The 21,391-nt window shown below is 47.3% G+C and overlaps 1 protein-coding gene, 1 non-coding gene and 1 pseudogene across 2 annotated transcripts; 1 reads left to right on the top strand and 2 right to left on the bottom strand.

The window, feature by feature from the left end:
• Positions 1-71, top strand: TRNAG-GCC. The gene has a single exon. It is a non-coding gene; the product is annotated as a tRNA-Gly (tRNA).
• Positions 72-1,322: 1,251 nt separating this feature from the next.
• Positions 1,323-13,798, bottom strand: LOC108282265 (annotated as a pseudogene).
• A 342-nt stretch (positions 13,799-14,140) lies between these two features.
• Positions 14,141-20,249, bottom strand: LOC119466880 (sperm protein associated with the nucleus on the X chromosome N1). The gene is given in 3 exon segments (XM_037727713.1): positions 14,141-14,171; positions 20,067-20,191; positions 20,193-20,249. Coding segments are annotated over 3 exon segments (213 nt in total).
• Between the last annotated feature and the right edge of the window lie 1,142 nt (positions 20,250-21,391).

The raw sequence follows: 21,391 nt of genomic DNA, 5'->3' as shown, positions 1-21,391 counted from the left end.
GCATTGGTGGTTCAGTGGTAGAATTCTCACCTGCCATGCGGGAGGCCCGGGTTCGATTCCCGGCCAATGCAGCAGTCTCGTTGGCCGGGCGCGGTGGCTCAAGCCTGTAATCCCAGCACTTTGGGATGCCAAGGCGGGTGGATCACGAGGTCAAGAGATCGAGACCATCCTGGTCAACATGGTGAAACCCCGTCTCTACTAAAAATACAAAAAATTAGCTGGGCATGGTGGCGCGTGCCTGTAATCCCAGCTACTCAGGAGGCTGAGACAGGAGAACTGCCTGAACCCAGGAGGTGGAGGTTGCAGTGAGCCGAGATCGCGCCATTGCACTCCAGCCTGGGTAACAAGAGCGAAACTCTGTCTCAAAAAAAAAAAAAAAGGAATATCATAACATGTGGTTCTTGGTGAATCTAGATGTAATGGAATGAATATTTAAATATACTTCAAAGATCTTATCATGTTTGTATTTGGTTATTGTTGCTTTAAGTCTTTAATGCTTTTCTCTATTTATTGGACTAAGCCAATTTTAGAAACAAAATCCACAACCAACACACATATAATGCAGATGTTTCTTTAAAAAAAACTAAATAGTGTTATCTTTCGTATATCATTGAAATAGTGGTTGTGATTAAACAAACAAGCAAACAAATTACTGCAACTCATGTATGATAAACTTACAAAAAGCAACATTTTAGAATTCCATCTGGTGTGTTTGCCCTGTTAGAAAATAAATCTGGATGTGAGTAAGATGTGCTTGACTGAATAAATGAAATTCCCAGTTAGCACTGGGTTATGTTCCAGAGCCGTGAGTTTGTCCTCATATATTACATCAGGAATGTATGTTCACAATCTACCAGCTGCAGGTGTTCAATGAATGAGAAATGAAAGTAATTAATCCTGGTCCATCCACTCCTTTCTCCCTTGCTTTACCATCTTTGCTCTGAGATCATGCACTTTGTGCCCAGGATTGAGGCAACGCACATTTACTAAAAATGTATTCATTGATAGTTGAATAACTGTACTAAATGAATAAAGGAAGTGGGTGTCTTCATGTAGAAAACAGAGCACTAAATTATAATTTTACAGTCGCAACACACACTCCAGCTCTTCCTAGGCACAGTGGTGCAAACTGCATCCACTCATTTGCCTGGGGATCATAAGCCTCCACTGTATTAAGGTACGCCTGTCCATCATGGCGCACACCTGTAGTACCAGCTTCTTGGGAGGCTGAGGCAGGAGAATCGCTTCAACCCAGAGACGGAGGCTGCAGTGAGCCGAGATCGCACCACTGCACTCCAGGCTGGTGACAGCGAGACTCCATCTCAAAAAAAAAAAAAAAATCCTAATGATTGGAGACAAGAACTTCCATCACAACCACCAACTGCATAAAGTTTTCCACTTAGTACTGCCACACCAACTGTGCTTCTAGGGGTAGACATAGTAGCAACAAAATTCCACTGGTGAGCCTGAGGGCCCCAGATTTCCACTGTGTTCAGAAAGCCCCAGCCTTCATGCCCTCCTGTGGTATACATGGGACCTTCCAGTACAGCCACAGGCCAGGTCTATGTGTGGACACAGGTGGCATCACTATGTTTGGGGTTGTAGCACTCCGGAGTATTCCAAGTCTTCAGTCCGTATCTTCCCCCAACCACACATGGTTTGTCATCCCCGAACGGTAGCCTCCTCCCATTCACATTTGCTGCTGGAGTCCACACATTTGTACAGAGATCATGCTTTTCAATGCTTGTTGCTCCTTTTGTTGAACCCATTCTCTCACCTACAAAGAATGCACCAACAGTTGACTTCCTAGGTTTTGTCTGAGGACTTTCTACCATAGTCGTCTCTCTGGTAATAAATGGTTTCACTGCTTCCATAATGAGTTTCTGACATTCTATATCATCCCCAAAAAGTACATTATTTTCCATGTCTGCCAGGAACTGTGGTGCAAGAAGAGGTGGCCTAATATAAGCCAAAAGTTTGCTTCGATCTTTCTGTCTGTAGCAAATCATGACGGGCCCAAGGAAGAAGTGCATTCAAAATTGTCTCATCATCAGGAATGTTCATGTCATCACTAGCCTAGAGCTTTGCAATTTCACTGGCTGGTAATAATACAAATTCCTGGTTTCTGATTACTTCCACGAAATGCTCAGTTGTAGAACTGTGAGCCACTTTGTGCAAATCTGTGCAACCTTGGGCATCAGCAAAAGAATGAATTTCAAGACAGTTGGATGGGTGAAGCTATTTCATTAAAAACTCACAGCATGCGGCTGGGCACAGTGGCTCACGCTTGTAATTCCAGCACTTTGGGAGGCTGAGGTGAGTGGATAACTTGAGGTCAGAGGTTTTAGACCAGCCTGGCCAACATGGTGAAACCCCATCTCTACTAAAAATACACAAAATTAGCCGGGCGTGGTGGCAGGTGCCTGTAATCCCAGCACTCGGGAGGCTGTGGCAGGATAATTGCTTGAACCTGGAAGTGGAGGTTGCCGTGAGCCGAGATTGCGACATCTCGCACTCCAGCCTGGGCAACAGAGCAAGCAAGGCTCTGTCTCAAAAAAAACAAAAAAAAACAAAAAAAAAAAAAAAAAAGGAAGAAGGCAAGCTGTAGATAGCAGCAGGCACTCAGCGTTATCTTCTTCTAATTCAAGGCAGCCTGTACAAGCATACTGGATGAAGGACCCTGATGAATTTGGTTCTATTCCTTCCGTTTTTATTTCTTATCTTGCTTCTCTGGCATCATTAGTAAACACGGCAGCAAAACAGTCTGAGACAGAGGAGAACACCAATCTGTGAGCTGGAATTCTGCCATCACCAGCAACCAAAATTACATGGCACAACTGTTTACGTTTCAAACAGTTTTCCTTTTTTTTTTTTTTTTTTATGTTTGTTGGGCATGATTAAAGGCGTAGAAAAATTCATCTGATGAACATGGCAGAAGTGGCCAGAGGTCACGGGGGTGGGGGCGGCTAGGCAGGGGGAGCGGGGAAGCAGGAGCCTGGCCAGCGAGCCGAGAAGAGGGATGCTCGACCTCTCGCGGGCCCCAACTCCTTCCAGGGCAGCCTCATCCCCCGCAATGGCTGCCCGGAGTGAGCCACTCCTGCTCCATCAAGCGGCGCCAGGCTGGGTAGGGTGGTGTCATGGGGTTGGGGACCTGCTCACCAGTCAGTCCCGGCCTACACAATGGTAAGCATTTTTGTACTAAACATTTCTAAACATAGAAAAGCTGAAAAGCTACAGTAAAAACATGGCATTAGGCATTATAATCTTTTTTTTTTTTTTTGAGACAAGGTCTCACTGTTGCCCAGGCTGGAGTGCAGTGGCACGACCACGGCTCGCTGCAGCTTCGACTTTCCTGGGCTCCGGTGAGTCTCCCACCTCAGCTTTCCAAGTAGCTGGGACTACAGGCAAGCACCACCATGCCCGGCTTATTTTGTATTTTTTATAGAGATAGGGTTTCACCATATTGCCCAGGCTGGTCTCAAACTCCCGGGCTCAAATGATCCACCCGCCTCGGCCTCCCAACGTGCTGGGATGACAGGTGTGGTGATTCACCCGCATTATAATCTTATGGGGACACCATCGTATATTCGGTCCGTCGTTGACCAAAACACGGAAATGCAGTGCATGACTGCACTTCCTAAGGTCTTTGCCAGCAAGGTGACAGTACAGCCTTTCTTCTGAAAACCTTGATTTACACCTAATCTACTGGCCAAAAAGGATGGCAAGGCTTGTTAGTTGGCCGAGGCTATGCCTCTTTTACCTGTTGAAGATATATATGCTCCAAGATTTCTAGTTAGTTCCTTTATGTAGCTGTCATGGCATCGCATTGTGCACTTAAGAAGTCCTCATAGGCCAGGCGCGGTGGCTCAAGCCTGTAATCCCAGCACTTTAGGAGGCCGAGGCGAGTGGATCACGAGGTCAAGAGATCGAGACCATCCTGGTCAACATGGTGAAACCCCGTCTCTACTAAAAATACAAAAAATTAGCTGGGCATGGTGGCGCGTGCCTGTAATCCCAGCTACTCAGGAGGCTGAGGCAGGAGAATTGCCTGAACCCAGGAGGTGGAGGTTGCGGTGAGTCGAGATCGCGCCATTGCACTCCAGCCTGGGTAACAAGAGCGAAACTCCGTCTCAAAAAAAAAAAAAAAAAAGAAGTCCTCATAATCCACGGATCACTCAATCCAGGAATGAAAGGTTCAGAGATGCCAGTAGGCATAGGGCAGCCAAACACTCAAAAGAAGTGAATCCATGCCTCCTATTTGGAGTATACTCAACTTTATAAGGGGAAAAAGGCAAAAGGTACTGCTTTTCCTCCCTTCAATCCTGTTTCCTGACAGATTTTTCCTAAAGTTTCTTTTATTTATTTATTTTTATTTTTTTGAGCAGAATCTCACTCTGTTGCCCAGGCTGGAGTGCAGCGGCACGTCCCGGCTCACTGGAACCTCTGCAGTGAGGTTCAAGCGATTCTCCGGCCTCCGCTTCCCGAGTAGCTGGGATTACAGGGTCCAGCCCTGCAGGGTCCTGTGAGCCCCTCTCTGCTGGTGTGGAGACGAGAAACTGTAGAAATAAAAGACGCCCCATCCATACAGGGCTGAGCTGGTCCCGGGGGACTCGGCCTTCTGGGTCCTGAGGTATATCCAGTCTCCTGAGTTGAACAGATGAAGTTTTACCCCAGAGCAGACCAGGAGGCTGGGGTTGCCAAGGCAGTTGACAGCAGCAACCACTGACTCCAGATGAATAACATGATATGCTTCACCCCCTTTCTTTTTTTTTCGGATGGATTTTCACTCTTTTCGCCCAGCCTGGAGTGCAATGGTGTTATCACCCTTTCTATATCCTCTCTATCTGGGCAAGAGAAGGGGTTGGCTGTGCCTAGATAAGGCCTTACATGTAACATTTCTTCCTTCCTTCCTTCTTCCTTCTTTCCTTCCTTCCTTCCTTCCTTCCTTCTTCCTTCCTTCCTTCCTCCTTCCTTCCTTCCTTCCTCCTTCCTTCCTCCTTCCTTCCTTCCTTCCTTCTTCCTTCCTTCCTTCTTCCTTCCTTCCTTCTTCCTTCCTTCCTTCCTTCCTTCCTTATTTTTTCTTTCTTTCTTTTTCTTTCTTTTTTTTTGGAGACAGACTGTCTGACTCTGTCGTCCGGGTTGGAGTGCAGTGGCGTCATCACGGCTCACTGCAGCCTTGACCTCCGTGGCTTCAAGCAATGTTTCTCCCTCTGCCTCACAAGTAGCTGAGATCACAGGCGCGCACCACCACACTGGGTTTCTATTATTACTATTTTAATAGAGATGAAGTCTCACTATTTTGCTCATGCTGGTCTCAAACTCCTGGGCTTAAATGATCCTCCCACCTAGGCCTCTCAAAGTGCTGGGAATACAGGTGTGAGTCACTATGCCCAGCTCCGTATATCTCTCTCTCTTTCTTTCTTTTTCTTTCTTTCTGACAGAGTCTTGCTTTGTCCCCCAGGCTGGAGTACAGTGGTATGATCTCAGCTCGCTGCAACCTCTGCCTCCTGGGTTCAAATGATTCTCCTGCCTCAGCCTCCTGAGTAGCTGGGATTACAGGCACATGCCACTACACCTGGCTAATTTTCTGTATTTTTAGTAGAGATGGGGTTTTACCATGTTGGCCAGGCTGGTCTCGAACTCCTGACCTCAAGTAATCAACCTGCCTCAGCCTCCCTAAGTGCTGGGATTACAGGCGTGAGCCACCACACCCGGCCCCATATAACATTTCAAAGGGGCTAAGTCCCATTCTTCCTCTGAGTGCTACCCATACTTGGGCCAAGAGTATGGGTAACAGACTTAACCAATTCTCTTGGGCCTCCTGGCAGGACTTGGCTAAGCTACCTTTGGGAGTTCTATTGGACCTTTCAGTGTTTCCCAACCAGTTTGGTCTCCAGGCTACAAGCCAATTCCACTATATGACCAAGGCCTGGGAGGTTTTTACCACTATGTTAGAAATGAATGTGGGTCCATTAGCATCCTGGACTGACTTAGGGAGACTGATTCGAGGGGTAAACTCCCTTAGTAAAGCCTTCATGGCTTCCGCCTTTTCAGTCCAACATGGAAAAGCCTCTATCCAACCAGTAAAAGCGTCAAGAAAACAAAGCACCAGGGGATATTTAAATCCTCTGGAAGCCATGGAGCCACTGTGCCAGTCCTCCCCTTGCGTGATTCCCCTGAATTATACCACTTTGGCCAAGGAAGGTATGGGAGGTCTAGTTTGAGAATTGTTTCTCTGACAATAGACACATTGGTCAGCCACTTTACCTATCATTTTCTTCAATTTTGGGGTATTATTATCCTGAGGAGCCAGGTGTGCCTAGCCTCCTTGCCACAGATGGAGAAATCATGGGCAGAATTTATAGTAGCCCAACTCAGATTTCTGGGCACCCAAATCCTGCCTTTCTTATTTAGGGCCCATCCCTCTTACATGGCTTCCTGTAATTCCCTAGGGGAGTGTCTTGGTTTATATTCATTAAGAGGTACTGAAGGAAGCAAGGACTTTCCCTCCCTGTATGTGCCAGGTTGCTCCCCTTCATTATTCCAAAGTCCCCCATTAGATGACCCCAGCAATCTGCCTAGTGATTTCCACCACCTGCAGTAGTGCCAATATTTATGTTGCACATTTGATTTGTCATTGGCATTTAGAAGTCCCTTTTCTTACCTGATTGCACCATGAGCGTGGATCACAGAGAACACGTATCTCACATCTGTATAAATAAGGCCTTGCCTTTTCTTAGTTCCAGGGCTCTGGTTAAGGCTATTTATTATCTCTGTCTTTGGGGCTGAAGTTTGGGCAGGGAGGCTTCTGGCCTCTATGGTTTCCCACAAGGAGACAATTGCATATTCTGCCCTCCTTCTACCTCTTTCAGGAAGCTACTGCCATCTACAAACCCTATGTCTTCCTTTTCTTCTTCAACCACATCTCTGCTATTGAGAACCTTGAAGGTCATTTCTACTAAGTGTGGGGTGTTAACATTAGGACCTGAGACTTGTGTTTTTCCTGGGCGTGTCCTCAAACTTTGGCTAAATTAACGTTTATTGATTGAGACACCTGTCTCATTTTTTTGGGTAATGCAATAAAGTAGGATCCCTATGTCATATCATACATAAAAATTAGTACAGATGGACCTAAATATGGTGGGCGAATCAGTAGAAAATACAGGAGAATGTCTCTATGACCTTGGGACAGCGCCTGAGTTCTTAAGGATGACACAAAATGCTCAAATCATAAAGGAAAAGATTGATAGTCGCCTGTGTTATGATTTCAAATTTGTGCTTCAAAAAAAAACACCCTAGAAATTGGGTGTGGAAAGGGAGTAAGTCACAGAATAGGTACAAATATTTGCAATTAGTGCACTGAACTAGTAAAAGACTGGTATCCATGAATTTGTAAAGAACTACCAATCAATAAGAAAAAAACCACAACCCAATAGAAAAATGGGCAAAATATATATATGAACAGGCAATTCTCAGAACATGAAACAGTGTAGCCAATAATCACATTTTTTAAAAGCTCAAACTTACTGAAAGCAAGGAAATGAAAATCAAAGTTATAATGAATATTACATTCCACACCCATCAGGCTGGCATGCTCAAACTGTATGTTCAAGATGCTATATTTAATGTTATTACAATCAAACTGTGCTCAAGATGTTATTTAATATGCTATTACAATCTATATAATAGCAAAAAACTGGCAACACTCCAAACGTCCATTACAAGAGAATGGAACAGGATATAGAGTGGAAATGAGCGAAATAGGCCCACACATCTGCGTGGGAGCATCTCAGAGAACCCAGGGGCAAGACGCCAGAAGGATGCCCAAACAGAGCCCCGCCCCAGGGAACCCCGCCCCCGTCCTCGTCCCCGCCCCGGCACGGGGGCAGGCTGGAGGCTGATGGGCTGGTTTGACCACGCCAGTTCCGCCTTCCCCTGGCCCCTTGAAGCTCCGCCCCTGCCCCGCCCCCGCCCCCGCCCCCGCCCCCGTCCGGAGCAGGCTAGAGGCTGATGGGCTGTTTGACCACGCCAGTTCCGCCTTCACCTGGCCTCTTGAGGCCCCGCCCCCGCGCAGAGCATGCTGGGGATGCTACCGGCCACCGGAAACGGGCAGCGGGCAACGGGCGTTCGCTGCGCCGTTAGGAGGCGTTGACCATCCGCCAGTGTACCCAGGGCCTCCGAGGGCGCCGCCGAATAGCTCCCTGTGTCCGGGTGGCCTCGGGGGCTGCAGGGAAGGGGCGGGAAAACTTCCCGGGACTGGGGAGCGCAGAGCTGGAAAGGGAAGGGCCTCGGGACCTCGGATTGTTTTGAATCAAGGGCCGAAAGCTCGGGCCGGGGGGAGGGAAGGAGCTGCCTCCGTGCCTTCAGAGGGAGTCTGGAGTCCCAGGCCGTGTCGGTGGAAGGAACTGTGCAGCGTCCCAGAGGGAGGGAAGGAGAAGGGAAGAGGGGTGGACTCAGAAAAAGTGGAGGGGAAAGAAGGGAGATGGCAGAAATGGAGGACAGGAGAGGCATCGTTCCCCAGCCATGTAAACCATAACGAGCCCCTGCTAGAGAGCAGAAAAGGGGTGGGTGGGGAGTGGGGGCTAGAAAGGAAAAGAAGCAAGAGCCGTCTTGGTCTGAGGCAGGAGCCCAGCTCCTGGACAGGAGGAGACCTCGGAGATGGCTTTCTTAGGTGGCTGTGACTGCAGCTCTTTCTGGTGCCTCAAGCTCCCTCTTAATCCCTGGGAGACGTAACCTTTACCTTCGGGGGAGATTTCCCTTCGGGTTAAGTAGGGGAAAGAGGGACAGAGGGACAGTGGCAAGGGATGCCAGGGGGAGGCGAGGGAGAGGACACAGGAGTGTTAGGTTTGAAAAAATGATGAGGGTGAAAGAGAGTTGATCAAGACTGTACAACACAGGTTTATTAACACAGCCTAGCAAGGTGGGAACCAACTCAATGCCAAAGCCCCACTACCACTTTCAGGCTGGAAAAATCATAACGAGAGGGGTCTGGACGGTATGACTTAGCCCAAGAGGATGTTGATAAAAATATTCCTTAAACCTGTGTCCAACAGGATGTGATAAAGAGGTCAGACAATTGGGCAAGGTGTTACTGAAAGCCCAAACCCCGGTAGAATGTTTCACTCTGACCAGGGTCTACAGAATGGCAGAGAGATTTACAGAATAATACAGCTTGGACTAACAATGAGGGCACAGCCTGTGGAGAGCTAGCCGTTGCTTTTAAGAGAAGTCTGTCTTTGGCTATGCCAGAAGCACTGCAATCTTATTTTAAGGGCTTTTGGCTGTGGTGGACTATGTCTAAGACTAGGGGGTCCAGAGAAAACCCCATCCTTAGTAACCTTTGTCAGTAGGGAGACTTCTCATTGAATCTACTCCTTGGGTTTGACCCTGTATCTTGATTTGATCCTTCTTAGGTTTTGAAGAAGGGAGATGGGAGAAATTCATCCTTCTTGGATTTTGAAGGGAAGGTGAGGGTTAAAGAAAGAATCTGAAAGAGCTCACAGTGCCATGAGACAGGACAGAAATATATTAAAAGGAAAAAAAAAAGTTGGCGGCTTAACAGCAACACAGGTTTATGGCCAGGACAAACCTGTGGAGGGGGGACAAGCTTAGTGTCAGAGCGTGCATCCTGCTCACAGACTGGAATAGTTATTTTAAGAATAAAAGAGGAAAGCCACACGAAGGGTGGCTGGACAGTCAATAGGGACGAGTTTAGACAAACCTGAGAGGGGCTGCGGGCTGAGTTAGGCCACACTCTTACAAACTAAGGATATTTAAGGGTTTTGGAAGGTGACTTATCATAGGTTCAGAATGTTTCATGTGAGGGAAATTTTATTGCAGGGTGGGAATATCTCTGGTCGGAGAGGAGGCTATCTTGGGGTTGGCATGTTTCTGATCAGAAAGGGGTTTATCTTAGGGTTGGAATGTTTCTGGGTATGCTGACATTAGCCATTTGGCTGATGTTTTGGGGCTGGATTTAGGCAGCTTTTAATTAAGGGGGAACTTAGAATGGTGGTATTCAAGATGGCAGTGCTCCTGCTCTGTCAGTTACAGGTCTGGATGTGGGGAGGGAGGGCAGTATGGCTTGCTGCCCAGCATGTTGATGAAGCTGTTTCTTGGCTCTTTGTCCAGCAGGATGTGATAGGGATGTTCCTGTAGTTAGGTGGTTAGGCAGTATTGTTTTTATGGCTCGAACCCTCATGGAATGTTTTACTCTGATCAGGGTTTATGAAATGTCAGGAGGGTTACAAAATGGTGCAGGGTATCTTGGGGTTTAAGCGCACATCCCTCAGAGAAGACCTTGTTGGTTTTCTCCTTACAGAACCTGATGTAAGTGAACAGCTCCTGGGGGGGGGGGGTACATCTCAATAGGGAAATTATTGAGCTCCCAATGTTTTTGTGAAGCTGTTTTGCCATCTATGAAATAATTACTGCTCTGCCCCCTCCTGGGGTTGTTAGAGACCCAGTGAGATACTAAAAGCATGTTTAAAGCATGTAAGGTCTGCAAATGCAATAAAGTGTTGTCAGAAAGCCCAGCTCACGTGGCTTTGGGGGCCACTGGTAAGAAAATTGGAGGCAGCCTGTTCTGTCCAGAGCCTCCTGTTGTTAATTTCTCCTCACTGTACCCTTTACCAGGAAGGCTGTGTCACTTTGATCAACTGCCAGTCTGTTTTGGCTCTGCCCTGAGTCCAGGGACCTGGATTTGAAACCTGCATCTGTCGCTTATTAGCTGAGTGATCTTGGGCAAGTCATTTCAGCTCTTTCCTGCTTAAGTAGAGCTAAGACAGCCTATGAGTGAAACTATATAAACCAAGGCATTGCTGGCTGCAGTAGGAGGCAGCTGCTCTGAGGGAGAAGCCCTGGCCAGGAATCTGTTAGAGACAGATTATTATTTTGTCACCAACTGGAATGGCCTTGGGACAAAGCACAGCAACTGTCTTGATCTCATCAATATCCTTGACTTAATCCCTTGTGTCGTGCTGTGTCATCTTCAACATCGGTCACTTCCATCAGCCTTAGCATTGGCCTTGGCCTCAGTTTCTTCATGTTTGACTTGAGGGTGATGATTCTCATAGGAAGCAATAAGCTTGGGGTAAAGAAGCTATTGGGTCACATTACACTTTAAATGCATTTAAGTGGGGTCTTCAGTTTATAAAGATTAGCAGATTGCATGGTGTGAGAACAGAGCCATGGAGAATGTTTGAGACCCCATTGATAGCTGATAAGAGGATCATCAGTGAGCACTGGGAGGGGAGGACTGAGTCTTGAAGAGTTGGAGGGGAAGATTGAGTCTTGGGTGAAGAGTTGGAGGGGAGGATGGGTCTTGGGTGAAGAATCGGAGGGGAATATTGAGTCTTAGATGAAAAATTGATTGGAAAACAAAACTGAACAGAAAACCAGGGCATCATTGACACTGATGAGTAATTTTTTTCTATATAAAATGATTATTTAGATTAAGAAATGACAAATTTTGAAAAGCTGACAAACACCACAAACTCCAGGAAAAAAAAAAATCTGACATTTTTACTAAGTGCCAGAAACAACTTCTCATTTAAAATATTCTGTTCCCTCATATTTTTTGGCCGCAGACTCTTTGATCACATTTTTGTGTGACAGTGATTTTGTAATATTTCCTACGGAGAGAATAGAAAGACAATTCTGTCTCTCCTTTGGCAGTAGGCATATCCCTGTGAGGTAGGAGATCAGCAGGACTTTTCCAAGCACAGGTTAAAACCCTGCTGATCAAGACATGACATAATAATAAAGAATAGCCAAAATCAGCTCAGATTAGGAATTATAATGCATTTGCATAAGATACACCCACCAGGGCCATGACAGTTTACAAATGATGCCATGGCAATAACCCAGGAATGATTTTATATGGTTCCAGGGACTTCTCGTTTCTTTTCCAGAAAGTTCATGAATAACCTGTCCCTTATTTAACATATAATTAACAGTGGGTATAACTATAGTTTGCCAGAAATATTGGAGTGCTGTTCTACCTATGGGTTCGCCCAGCTCTGTCTATGGAGCAGCAAACTGGAATATACTCACTTTGCCTTCAGTTTTCTCTGTGTTTCTGCTGCTGAATTCGTCACGGCGCAAAGCCAAGAACCCTCCCCGGCTGAGTCCCAGTATGGGAGTTCACCTGCATCAACCAGAAGCCTTTTATGCTCAAAGATAACTATAGCAATTTAAGTAGATACAGAAGTGACTTCCAAGCCCGGAAATCTATCCCACTAAACCCATGCAAGATGATCCCCCAATTTTGCCTTCTCAGCCATATCCAAAATAGCCACAGCCATTGCAACAGGACAGGTATGTGACAGAGGAAGAATGTGAACTGAGACAGTGGGCCTCAACCAACAAGTATCTTCCACATAATTTCCAAAAGCACATGACAAAAGCATTGATAGGACTCCTCCCAAGGCAGAGGGCCCCAGAACGGTGAACATAGTGTGGTCTTTTAAGCCACCTCCACTCTGAATAATTGCAGCTGAACCCGTTGCAGTCCCCTCTTCCCCCAACGCGTCCCATCTCACCCTCTCAACACATACAGTGGGGAGGCTCTGAGATTTGTACCCAGCCCCCAAAAGAACCCTCCTCTGAGTAGGATGAGATTCTCTGGCCCTGAGCCGGGCTCTAGCCTGCTCTGTGTTCTCCTGCACATGCACAGGAGGCTGTCAAAGCTGAACTTTTAACCCCAGGTGCACTTCTTGAAAGAAGGCAGAGTGGGAGCCAGAAAAAGCACCTTGGATCCTATACATGCCTTTGGGAACCCCAAGGGAACTCTCGGGGCTCCATGTCTGGTCACCTTTACACTGCCTTATAAGACTGTTGGGAGGAGCTATTGAAAACTCTTGCATAAAACTCTTGCATAAAAAGCATGGCAGCAGGGGAGGGGAAGAGGGAGAGAAAATGAGTAGAATAATCAGGAATACACTGTAGTTTGGAAGGGAGGGCAGTTAGGGAGGGGGCACCAGCTCAGGCCATCCTACTGTCCCCCTGCCGCTGTGCCGGAGGCTGGCCCTGCCAGGAAAGCCTCATACTTTACCTCAGTTTCCCCTTTAAAGCAGGGCTGCTAATTCCTACCTCACAGGGTGGTCCTCATGAGGATAACACGAGGTAACACCTGGGGAAATTGCTTGGGAAATTGGAAAAGTCCACTCACCCCTCATGACCCTTTTGGCCAAAGTGTGGAAGTGGACTCAACAGGCCCTGGACCCAGGCCTGGGCCTGACCTTACCTGATTGGGAAAATGGTTATGGCCTTTACTCAACACTGACCCTGCCTTAGGAGGACGAGCCCTGCCCAGGCCAACCTCCTGCACCCCGATGGAGGCAGGCACCGTCAGAACCCTGGCTTGAGAGTCAGAGGAACTGAGCTCAACACGTGGGCACCCTAGAACCTGCGCCTGGAAAACTGAGTTGCTGTCCTGATACAGCCAAGCCCCCGCTGCTGGGTTTGCCTGGCCTGCCCCTCCAGGGGCCTGCAGGGAAGAGAACCGCTGAGGTTGGGGGGACCAAGAGGAGGGTCCCTCAAGGGTAGAAAGTGCATGCAGAAGGATACTCAGCAGGGGCTGCAGCAGGGGGGCTCTGGGAGCCCACCAGGCAGGGATCAGCAAGGGGTCTGACTCAGCAAGGGACTGCAGGGCCAAAGTCTCACTCAGTCTCTGGGCCCAGGGATCAGGGTTGCCAATTCCCTGCAGAGGCCCCAGCAGCAGGGGACTGCAGACTCACAGCATGGACAGTGGGTGGTATCCTTTGTTAGCTCTCCTCTTCCCTCTCCCGATCCCCATGGCCTCCACTATCAGAACATACCCTGCCTCTTGTAATATGGACAGAGTGGGTCGTTTAAAAAAATTACCTAAAATGATAGTTCAGGGTTCATTTTAAGAAGAGAAAATAGGTATAGGATATAGAAAATAGGTATAGGTATCTGGAACAGGCTTGTGGAAGTCAGGGGAGTGATGCTGAGGCTGACTATCGCGTTGGGGATGAAAAAGAGGGAGGAGTCCCGGGGGAAGGGTGGGGACCACATAGGCCAGCACTTCTTAGGGCCCAGAAGAAGGCAGGAGGTCTGATCTCATCAGCAGCCAGTTGGGAGCTCCCTAGGGGTCTGGGGTGATGGAGAGAGACCTTCACAAGTTGGGCAGCCTGCGCTGCTTCACCCTAGATTAGAGGGGGCACCACTGGACACCCACCTGGTAAAGCGGCCAAATTCCAAGGGAACACGCAAGGAGCTGAGTTGAAAATGCCACCTGCTCCTGAACTTAGGGGTCAGTGATATTGCTGCTACTTGCTAAGCCCAGTTGCCCCTGTATTATCCACTCCCCCTTGGAGACCTGGGGACAGCATAGACTCCCCCCACCGAGGACTTAGAATGGGTCAGCCTTCAATGCTATTTAATTCCAAGGGTAGCTTGGACCCCAAACTACAAATTCTTTTCCTACTCTTCCTACTTTCCCATCCTAAATTAGGTCCAACCTCAGAGTTCAAATTTGGGTCAGAGGTTCTGCAAATATATAAAATGCCAGATACCCAGATACAAAGTCAACCTAGAAATGTCTTTCATATATTTCCTAAGGTCAAATTCGAGTCAAAAAATTAAGTTCCCTTGCCCTTTTAAGTTAAAGTCCAAAGGGAAAAAAGAGTCTTAAGGTCAAAGGATTCAAGCCCAAAGCATTCAAAGAGAGCCCAGAGTTTGTCAGAGCCCAGTGGTGTGAATTTCTCTCCAAGGCTCTGTTCTTACCTACCCAGTGGGTGCGGGAGGGCTGGGTGGCTCAGCATATTCACTAGCCTGCCATGTGCTCCAGTTTTAAAAGACCTAGAGTTGCTAGGAATAACCAGATGGTGACAGCCTCAGCCTTCTGCTCACCAACTGCAGGGAAGTCCTTAGAGCAGCCTGAAGGCCATGAGATGTGTCCAGGATCTAGGACCCAGCGCCGTGTAGACCTCTCTTCCTGCCACCTAGGTAGCCCAGCAGGAATGCCCTGGCAGCTGACGGAGGGAGAGTAGACAGGGAAGACAGTCAAAGCCTAGACCCCACAGCAGAGCTGACCAGGTGTAAGGTTATAGCATTAGCCCCGGCAACCCCGCTGGGTGAGCAGGAAGGAACTGTCCTCCTCCTTGAGCGTATCATCACCTGCCTGGGTCTTATTTATAATACCTTCTCCTGTTCCTATGTGTGAAATCTCATCATTTCCACTTCCCTGTGTGTGCCCATTGCATGGGTGTCTTCGGCCCTAAGAGATCCTGCCCCAGGCTGTGGAGCGCAGCCTGGCAGGTTGCTGAGCTGAGGGCCGTGGAGCAGCGGCTGTGTTCCACTGGCTCTGAGGACGCTGGCTGTCCTCCACTGGGGGTGCTCCCGGCCCTGAGCAGCATTGTGTCTGCAGCACACTTGTCAGCAGTTAAGGACATATGTCCACAGCAGTTCTTCCTCACGCGGCTGCTGGCAGCCTTCACACGGAGGGCTGATCATTTGTGTTCAAGCCCAGTGCCTTCCCTCCTTTTACTTTCTCTTTGCTTTCTGGCCTGTATATTTACTTTTTCTGACATATTCCTCTAGATTTTGTCACTTGGGGGTCTCCCCTGGCAACAGAAAGCAAAACCAGGAAACCCCAGGTTTGCCATATGAATCACTGTTGAAACAGTCCCACAGCTGCACCCAAGAGATGGCGGTCATGGCCACCCTCCCTGCCATCAGCCCTTCTCTACTGACTGGCCGTGCTCTCCTCAGGGAGGACAACACTGAGCCCTCCTTGACACCGAATCCCTACATTTAAAAAATGCATTCCCTTGGGGCCCGAGCAACTCCAGACACCCACCCGCAGTAACTGTGCTGTACCCAAGTGTACCCCAAAATATTTTCAATGTTTGATATTGATTTCCTGTCCTTGAATTTGCCCAAATTCCCTACAGCCTCTCAGAGCTGCCCTGGCTCGTGGAACTGCCTCTGGTTCTTACAGAGTCCCTGTCTGTAGCATTGAATGGCCCCCTCAAGAGTGCTCGGAGTCACCTGGCTCCCTGGCGATGACCTTGTCTATTCCCAAACATCTGCCCTCCCCTGGCATCAGGGAGCTTTCCTGTCCCCTGAGATGGTCTGGCCCACTGCGGGGCCCCACGCCCCTTCATTTCTGCTCAGCCTGCTCCCATTCTAAGAGTAAGACTGTGGTGTGTTTTTCAAACCATTCCAGTTCCTTCTGGATCTCCCGAGTAAACCCAATTCCCTGGGACAGACGGTTCTCAGCACAAGCCATTTGTATGGCCCTTGCTAGCTTTGGGATGTGTATTAATTTCATTGTTTCTCTGTCTCAACCCGAGAAAGTAGCATATTCTCTGAAGGGCCCAATTCCTTTTAATACTGTTCCATTAACAAACTCTTGCCCTCTGTGGGCAAAGCCACGACTTTAGTCTCCCAACTCTTGGGTCAAAATGTATGTAATAGCCGTGCACGGTGGCTCATACCTGTAGTCCCTGTAATATTCTGGAATGCCAAGGTCGGAGGATCACTTGAGGCTGGCCTGGGGAAATCGTGTCTCTACAAAAGTAAAAATATAATTAGCTGGACATGGTGGTACAAGACTATAGTCTCAGCCACTCAAGAGGCGGGAAGATGGCGTAAACCCAGGAGTTCAAGGTTACTGTGAGCTCGATCACACCACTGCATTGTAGCATGGGCAACAGAGACCCTGTCTCTGAAAAGAAAAAACAAATAAAAACAAACTGTAAATAAAAACAAAAGGCACATCTGCAGCCAAGCTGAGTCGCACAGAGGAGACAAACTCTGCAGACCTAGGGATGTGCTTTGTGGGTTCAGGAGGGACCCTCCCCAGTCCCTGTTCTGGCAGGAGGCTTTGGGGACAGCTCATCTGGCACAACTCACTATGGGTGGCACAAAACTCATACCAGAGCGCCCTGGCCCCTTTCTGCATTTGCAGCTGGAAGTGGTGACCTCAGACCTGGCCGAGAACACAGTAAAGGCAGCAAGCCTGGGCCTTCTCTCCTCCATTCGTGCCTCAGAGGTCTGGACTCTTCTGTAGCCTCCTCTGCACTGTCCCTGTTTGGATCAAGGGAGGCCCGTGTGGGACTCAGAGAACATGGATCTGAGCTGTGAGCCCTCCCAAAGCACTGTCTTGAGCTGCCCAGGTCATACCCCCCATGTGGACCTTGCTTTATATCAGCAAGGTGGACCCTCCAGCCTGGGCCACTAGTTAAAAGCCAACCCTAAGACTGTAAGCACCAGCTCACAGCTCCAAAGCACTGTGGGGAACTGCCAAGGCCAGAAGCCAGCGTGGTCCCCATGAAGCCTCCGTGCACACATCAGGCATCCCCAAAGCCTCAGACTTTATGTGGTTACTTGTGAGGACTCAAAGCTCAAAGCCTCTGCTGGATTTAAGGGGGCTTAAACAGAACACACCTTTCTTCCCATTCCAATCCTGGGGTCTCCACCACAGTTGTGAGGTCATAGCACATGCCAGAGGGCAGGGAGCACACAGCAAAGCAGGGCCCAGAAAAACTAGGTGGGGGTCACTAAGGGGGTGCTTGTTCAGGGCCATAAGCACCTCATGGGGAAACGAGGTGAGGAAGAAGGGCCTCCACTGCCAGCAGAAACACTTTAGTATTTCAGTTCAGCTCAGGGAGGCTGGGGTGGGCTGGGGAGAGGCCAGCAAAGTGGGAACAGCTCCCTGTATGGGCCAGTGTGGGCAAGGTCTTAGAGGGATGGGGCAGTTGAGCAGCGCCTCTGCATGGCACAGTACCCAACAGTCGCCCTGGTGGTGGTGCTCTTCACTTCCTTCTGTATGTTAACTTTTGTATCAGGGAATATAAGATACACACAGAAAAATGCCTAAGTTTTAATAAGTATACATAGTCACTTGTAAGAAGAGAGAGAAAAATACTGCAGCACCCCATCACCTCTCTAATGCCCCTGGCCAGGGGAACCGCTGTCCTGACCATGATAGAAATCATTTCCTGGTTTTCATCACGATTTTCCCACCTACACATGGTCCTCTGAACAATGTAGTTTGGGGAGTCTTGTTTTCAAACTTTATATAAATGGAACTGCATTATATCTGTTGGCTTTTGCTCAATATGTTTATGAGATTTGTCCGTGGTGATGTTTGTACCTATAGCTTGTTATTTTCACTGCTGTTGAATATTCCATGAATGAATAAGTATAATTTATTCTATTCTTGATGGACATTGGGTTGCTTCCAGATGCAAGTTTCTCCAGGATAGATACACCTAGGAAGTGGGATTGTGGGCATGTTAGTCACAGCTGATGGGGCTGGTAGTGATATGCATGGTGGTTCTTATTTCCCTGATTTCTACTGAGGATAAACGCCTTTTCCATCTGGATATTCTGTTTTGTGAAGTGGCTTCTAAAGTCCTTTGGTCAGTTTTTATAGGATTTCCTAGTATCTGTTGGCATTTCTTGTATGTTCTGGGTAGGAGTCTTTTGTCCATAACGTTGAAGTAGGAGATCAGCAGAACTTGTTTCCCAAGCAGTGGTCAAGACCTTGGTCACGACCCTGCTGATCAAAACAGAATCTGGTTAGAACAGGATGCAGTAAAGAAATCAGCTGAAACCAAGATGGCGACAAAGGTGACCTCTAGTTGCCCTCACTGCTTGTTATATGCTGGTGATAATGCATGCTAAAAGACATTCCCACCAGCACCATGACAATTTACAAATGCCATGACAGTACCCGAAAGTTATCTTATGTGGTTTAAAAGGTGGAGGAACCCTCAGATCCAGGAACTCTGGGTCCCTTTTCTAGAAAATTCATGAATAACCTGACCCTAATTTCACATATAATTAAGAAGTAGCTGTAAATATAGATAGCTGGTAGTCCAGGAGCGTTTCTCTGCCTATGGGGTGGCTCTCCAAACCCCACCCATCTGTATGGGTGCTCTGTTTATGAAACCCGCTTTTCTGTGCTCTGCTGCTCTCACAAACTTGCTTTGCTTTCACTTTTCTCTGTTGGGTCACTCCCAAATTACTTCCTGTGCAAAGCCAAGAACCTTCTCAGGCCAAGCCCCAATTTGGGGGCTTACTTGCATTAAGATGACTTGCAGAAACTGTAGCATGTCTTTTATTCTTTTGGTGTCTTACTAATATCAGTGTGTCAATCTTTCCTTATTGTATGTACTTATTTTACCTTACTTAAATCATAGAGATGATTTTCTTCTATATTAATTTTCAGGTCTTTGTGTGGTCTTTTCTTTATGGCTCTAATCTTCATAGAACTGACTTTTGTGTAGGATTTAAATCGGGTCCAGTTTGATCTTTCTGCTTACATGGTAGCCGGCTGCCCAGAACCCCTAGTTGAATAGTTCTTCATTTCGCATGGATTTCAGTGCTCCCCCAGTCTCATATTGTGTCCATGTGTGTGGAGAGGTCTGTTTCTGGATTACTCTCTTTTCCACTGGTCTGTTTGCCATGTTCTGATTCCACTTTGCCTTAATTGTATAGCTTGACAATGTGTCTTGACATTGAGGAAGCAAGTCCTCACACCTTGCCCTCTTCAAGAAAATGTTTTGACTCTTCTTGGTCATTTAGAGTCTCATATAAATGTTGGAATTAGGTTGTCAATTCCCATAGAAAAATCTGTTGGAATTTCAACTGGGACTGTGCTGAATTATCAACCAGGTAGGAGAACTGTTACCAGCACAATCCAGAGACACGGTCAGTCTCTTTGTTTATTTAGGTCTCCAATGACCTTAAAGGTGTTACTTTTCTCTGTAGATGTTCTCTTTAGAGTTCATCTTGGATTCATTTCTAGGTCCAAGAAATTTTTTTTTCTTCACCTGCTCACACGATTTTATTTTAGTCATCATTAGTGAAGCTTCTTTATCTGAATCCTGGTTTTTATTCACCTCCTCTTGGATTGGATCCATGGAGTTCTCTCCATGGGTGTCTAGGTCTTTGTCCTTCTCTGAAGCTCCTTCCAATATAGTTGGATTTTGATTCTTCTCTTAGACTGGATCCATGGATTTCTCGTCAAGTTGTTCATTCTTCACTCCATTTGAATTTATTTTCTTATCCTTCCCGTAGTAAAACACTGATGTTGTTGGGTGTTTTGATTTTTTAAAGTTGGTTCTGATGTTTTTGTTCTTTTTGAGTTTGGTTCAGAGGCCAAGACTCTGTTTGGTGTCTCCTGTGTCTTGTCATTTTCGTTGTTTTTTTATCTCACAGGGGCTCTTCCTCTTTCCCCCACTGGTACTACTTGCCTTTAGATGTTCCATGATGTTACAGAATGTCTATAGTATGCTTTCCAAGAGGGTAAGCTTGCACAGCTGTGTAGAAACTTCCTAGTGGGGTCACAAGAAACTTTAAAAAAAATTTTTTTTTGTATAGACCAGGGTCTCACCATGTTGCTCAGGCTGGTCTTGAACTCCTGGCCTTGGCCTCCCAAAGTGCTGGGATTACAGACATGAGCCACTGCACCCAGCCAGGAAATTTATTTTCTATTGCTCGCCCACAGCCCCCACCACATCTCCTGTGTCTTCATGAGATCATATATTCTGTATGGTATCTGTAAAGTCATCTCTTATTCTGAGAAATGTCCATTTCTGCATCAATACTTTTCGCATGTATTCTAAATATATTTTGTCTTGTCTGTCTGGTATATAGGCTATTGTAGTTACTTGACCTGTGCCAAAATGTTAAATGTGTAAGTTCTTGTCCTTCATGTCTTCTTCTGGCTTTTTATTCACTAATAAGTCATCAAGGTCCTTACTGTCAACGTTAAGAGATGCGCCCTCTCAATACTTTGACATGGCAGTATAGGGATTCCAAAGCAGGAATCTTCTTTTTTGGTACTATGTTTTTGTTTTGGTTGGCAGTTCACTAAGGACTCATCCCATCATGCTATGAGGGACTCTTCTTGGAAACAGGGTTCCTTTCCAGACTCTTCTCAGCACGTAGCTCTCACTCATGCTTTTCTGTAAGATGGGGTGCTCTTACAGATGGTTGGGGTTTACAGGCTTAAAGTTATTCACCTCTTTTTATAAGACATTATTGCCTTATTTCTTTTTGAGAAAACAAATTCTAGAGAGCTGGGGGTAATCTGTTCCACAGCCCCCTGTATGGGCCAGTGTCTGGCACCATCTTAGAGGTATGGGACAGCTGGGCAGCACCCAGGGATTTGGTCTGGGTCCCATTGCTTGACGCACAGCCAATCACTGCAGGGAAGAAGGCGTCTTGAAACCATCTCCCTGACCGACTAAAATGGGACGGTTATGTAGCAGTGGAAAGGATATAGCTATGCTTGGGAAGGAATTCGGGAAGGGTAAGAAAGCAACCATGATAAAAGAGGATCCAGTGTCTCCCTGTCTGGAGGCAGTGATCTGGTGAATTTGAGAGAGGATTACCCTGTGGAGGGAGG

Source organism: Cebus imitator, unplaced genomic scaffold, assembly GCF_001604975.1.
Source record: "Cebus imitator isolate Cc_AM_T3 unplaced genomic scaffold, Cebus_imitator-1.0 Scaffold237, whole genome shotgun sequence".
In the NCBI taxonomy this organism is placed as follows: Eukaryota; Metazoa; Chordata; class Mammalia; order Primates; family Cebidae; genus Cebus; species Cebus imitator.
Note: the sequence above shows the minus strand (reverse complement) of the source record. Positions and strands in the feature narration are given on the sequence as shown.